General features: G+C 35.9%; 1 protein-coding gene across 1 annotated transcript; it reads left to right on the top strand.

Moving 5' to 3' along the window:
- Positions 1-2,076: 2,076 nt before the first annotated feature.
- PCYB_103950 (merozoite surface protein 3) lies at positions 2,077-4,817 on the top strand (the record flags this gene model as incomplete). The annotated part of the gene is made up of 2 exons (XM_004222944.1): positions 2,077-4,044; positions 4,092-4,817. 2 exons carry the CDS (start codon positions 2,077-2,079, stop codon positions 4,815-4,817), a joined length of 2,694 nt encoding a protein of 897 aa, XP_004222992.1.
- Between the last annotated feature and the right edge of the window lie 46 nt (positions 4,818-4,863).

The following is a 4,863-nucleotide window of genomic DNA, read 5'->3' as shown; positions in this document are numbered from 1 at the left end:
AGGACGATTATGAAGTGAACGCAAATGAAAATCAAAGCGAATTGTTATCTAAATCTGAAGCACAAATGCAAACGCAAGGACAGGAAACCAATGAAAAAAACCAAAAGCAAATTGATAAAGCTAACAAAGCAAAAGAAGATGCCCTAAAAGAAAAAGAAGAAGCAGAAGCTGAAGTGAAAAAAATAGTAGAAGCACTAGATAAAGTAATAGAAGCAGTAGCAGTAGCAGAAGCAGAAGTAGAAATAAAAAATGCAGTGAAAAAATTAAAACAAGTAGCAGAAGAAGCAAAGAAAGCAGCAATAGATAAGGCAGACAAAGCAGCAAAAAAAGCAGAGGACGCAGCAAACGTAACACCATCATCTAATATGGCAAGTTTCCACGCAATTATTGCTGAAAATGCAAAAGACGATGCAAAGGCAGCAAATGAAAATGCTAAAAAGACAGCCGAAATAGCAAAGCATGTTGTAAATGCTTATGAAGCGAAAAAGGAAGCAGAAAAGGCTAAAGCAGAAGCAGATAAAGCACAAAAGGAAGCAGAAAAGGCTAAAGCAGAAGCAGATAAAGCACAAGAAGAAGCAGAAAATGCACAAAAAGAAGCAGAGAAAGCACAAAAAGAAGCAAATACTTCAAATAATGCATCCATAAAATTAGTGGAAGAATCTAAAGGCATAAGAACAGAAGAAGAAATGGAAAGGTTAAAAACAGTGAAGAAGATTGTAGAACAAGCATTGGAAAATGCAACAAAAGCGGCAACTGAAGCTGCAACTAAAGCAACTGAAGCAACTGAAGCTGCAACTGAAACAGCTAAAGCTGCAACTGAAGCAACTAAAGCTGCAACTGACGCAATTGAAGCTGCAATTAAGGCTTCAAATGAAGCAAATGAAGCTGCAGCTAAAGCAAAGGAAGCTGAAAGTGAAGCACCTGAAGTTGCAGCTAAAGCAAAGGAAGCTGCAACTAAAGCAACTGAATTAGAGAAAGCAATGACAAACAAAGCAATAATAAACGAAACAAAAGTAAAAGATATACAGCCCAACGCTAACAAAGCAATTGAAGCAGCGAAACAAGCCACGAAATCAAAAGCAGAAGCAGAAATACAAGCAGGAATAGCAAAAATTCAAGTCGCTTTGGAAGACGCAAAAATAGCAGCAAAGGCAGCTGGAATAGCAAAAAAACTGACAGATGAATTAGCAAGAATGGCAACATCAGCCAATGTGCCTAAAAAAACAGCAACAGAAAAGGCAACTGAAGCAAATACAAAGGTTAAAGAAATAGAAGCTTTATTAAAAGAAATAGAAAAAATAGAAAAAGAAAAAAAAGAATTAGAAAAAGAGGAGGAAGCTAAAAAAAATGTGGAGAAAGCAACCGAAGCAAATGAAGTAGCGAAAAAAGCAAAAGCAGAAGCAGAAATAGCGGTATCAGCTGCACGAGTGCATGTAGCGAAACAAGAAGCAACCAGATTAGCACAGGTAGCTAATGAAGAGAAAAATAAAGCAAAAAAGGCAGTAGAAACAGCAGAAAATGCAAAAGAGGAAGCAGAAAAAGTATCTGAAAAAGTAAAAAATGTAAACGAAATAGAAGAAGCTGTAAAATCTGCAAAAGCAGAAGTACAAAATGCGAAAACAGAAGAAAAGAAAGCTGAAATAGAAGCAATCGAAGTAACCGAAGAAGCACGCACATTTGAATATCTATTATTAATGGTAACAGAAGCAGCCAATAAAGCAAAAGGAGCTGCCAATAAAGCAAAAGAAGGACAAGGAGGAAATATAACAAGTACATTAGGTTAGACTTTTTCTGTGTTCATTTATAAACGTTTCCCCATTTGGGTGAACATAATTGCGTTTGTTCCAAATGCTTGATAGTAATTTTATTTTTACATTTTTTTCAAATGACATTTTGACAACTAAATTGTGCATAATTTGGAAACGCAAATATTAACCCCCTTTGGAGGTATTTTTTGTAAACGTGCAAACTTATCTCAATTAGATCACTAAACTATCGTTAAACTTATTTTCAATTTTTTTTTTAATTTTTGGAAATATTTAAAAGTTCCCCAACTTGTCAACATAAATGTCAAAAATGAGGCAATTTTTCGGCACCACCCTTTTTGTATTCTTGGTAAATTTATACATTCACCAAAATAATGTTGTGAGCAACGAAATTGTTAATTTTAAAAATCCCAACTTGAGGAACGGCTTGGTAGGTAAAAACCTCACCCTTCAGGATGAACAAAACGGTCTAGACTCAAAAGAGGGTGATGAAGTGAACACAAATGAAAATCAAAGCGAATTGTTACATAAATCTGAAGCACAGATGCAAACGCAAGGACAGGAAACCAAGGTAATAGATGAAAAAGATGATGTAAAAAAACAAAAGCAAATTAAAAAAGCTAACGAAGCAAAAGAAAATGCTATAAAGGAACAAAAAGAAGCAGAAGCTGAAGTAGAAAAAATAGTAGATGCAACAAAAAAAGTAGAAAATGCTGAAGACGCAATAAAAAATGCAGTGAAAAAAATGAAAGAAATAGCAGAAAAAGCAAAGAAAACAGCAACAGAAAAGGCAAAGGTAGCAGAAGAAAAAGCAAAGGAAGCAGCAAAGGTAGGAATATCAACTGGTATGGCAAGTTTCCACGCAATTATTGCTGAAAAGGCAAAAGATGATGCGAAAACAGAGAAAGAAAAGGCTAAAAGAGCAGCAGAAATAGCAAAGCATGTTGTGAATGCATATGAAGCGAAAATGGAAGCAGAGAAAGCACAAGAAGAAGCAGAAAAAGCACAAAAAGAAGCAGAAAAGGCTAAGGAAGAAGCAGATAAAGCACAAAAAGAAGCAGAAAAAGCTAAGGCAGAATCAGATATTGCAAATGATGAAGCTACAAAATTAGTGGAAGAATATGACGACAAAAAAACAGAAGAAGAAAAGGAAAGGCTCGAAACAGCGAAGAAGGTAGAACATGCAGTGACAAAGATACAGGAAGCAGTGAAAAAAATACAGGAAGCAGTGAAAAAGGTAAAGGATGAACTGGAAAAGATAAAGGAAGCACTACAAAATGCAACAAAAGCCGAAAGTGAAGAAAATGAAGCAGAGCAAGCAAAGAAAGACAAAGCACTAATAGACGAAACAAATGTAAAAAAGATAGCAGACATTGCTAACAAAGCAACCGAAGCAAAGGAAGTAGCGAAAAAAGCAAAAGCAGAAGCAGAAATACAAGCAGGAATAGCAAAAATTAAAGTCGCTTTGGAAGACGCAAAAATAGCAGCAAAGGCAGCTGGAATAGCAAAAAAACTGACAGATGAATTAGCAAGAATGGCAACATCAGCCAATGTACATAATGAAACAGCAATAGAAAAGGCAACTGAAGCAAATACAAAGGTAAAAGAAATAGAAGCATTGTTAAAAGAAATAGAAAAAATAGAAAACGAAAAAAAAGAATTAGAAAAAGAGGAGGAAGCTAAAAAAAATGTGGAGAAAGCAATCGAAGCAAAAGAAGTATCGAAAAAAGCAAAAGCAGAAGCAGAAATAGCGGTATCAGCTGCACGAGTTCATGTAGCGAAACAAGAAGCAAGTAGATTAGCACAGGTAGCTAATGAAGAGAAAAATAAAGCAAAACAGGCAGTAGAAACAGCAGAAAATGCAAAAGAGGAAGCAGAAAAGGTATCTGAAAAAGTAAAAAATGTAAACGAAATAGAAGAAGCTGTAAAATATACAACAGAAGAAGTAGAAACTGCGAAAACGGAAGAAAAGAAAGCTGAAATAGAAGCAATCGAAGTAGCAGAAGAAGCACGCACATTTGAATATCTATTAATAATAGTAACAGAAGTAGCCAATAAAGCAAAAGAAGTAAAAGTTGCAAAAGGAGAAAATATAACAAGTACATTGGAAGAAGCACAAGAAGAAGCATTACAAGCGGTGAAAGAAGCAGACCATAAGGCACTGGATACATTCAATATGACACAGAAAGCAATAGACGCTTCTAAAAAGGCACAAAAAGCAGCAGAAGTAGCAAAAGCACAGGCAGCAAAAGCAGAAGCATATAAAGCAATAGAAGATGTAAAAAAGAACAACAAAAAGTAAAAGAATTAGCAACAAAAGCAAAGGAACCTACAGCATCAGAAGAAGAAAGAAAAGCAGCTGAAGCGGCAGAGAAGGTGGCAGAAGATGAAGTAACGAAAGCAACAAGTGAAGCAGAAAAAGCAAAAACTGCAGCAGATAAGGCAAAAGAAGTAAGTACGCTGGAAGAAGCCAAAGAAGAAGCAATCAAAGCAATAAACGCATTAAAAGAAGCAAGAACATCCATATATAAAACAGAATACGAATACTTGAAACTGATAAAGCAAGACATATTAGAACCATTGCACATATCTCCAGAGGCAAGTGATAACGTAATCGATAAAAATGAACAGGTGACGCAGGAAGCCGAAGATCGGGGAAGTGAAGAAAATGATGATACAATAGAAGACGTTACACCATCAGACGTTGGAGAAGAAGGCGAAGGAGAGTTGGAAGATGAAGAAGAGGGAGAAGAAGATGAAGAAGAAGAGGAAGAAGAGGAACAAAAAAATGAAGAACCACCAGGACAACCACAAACACAGCAAGATGATGCGATCTCAAAAGAAAATGGCACAGCCGAAACACAAAAAGGCGAAGAAGTGTTAGATGACCAGGGGGCTCATAAATTACTTGCAGGGGAGAATAACATTGCTAACCAAATCAAAAAGGCAGAAAACGCCCTCTTAAAAACGATGATTAATGAGATCGAAGATGCTACTATCCACAATTTATTGCAAGACATGAGTCATTTTCTTAAAGGTAAAGTACAATAATGAGAGGGAAATATTACCTCTCGTGAGTGATACATTGTATATCCCC

The sequence above is a fragment of the Plasmodium cynomolgi genome, chromosome 10, assembly GCF_000321355.1.
Source record: "Plasmodium cynomolgi strain B DNA, chromosome 10, whole genome shotgun sequence".
NCBI classification, from domain to species: Eukaryota; Apicomplexa; class Aconoidasida; order Haemosporida; family Plasmodiidae; genus Plasmodium; species Plasmodium cynomolgi.
This window is presented reverse-complemented; position numbering and strand designations above follow the sequence as displayed.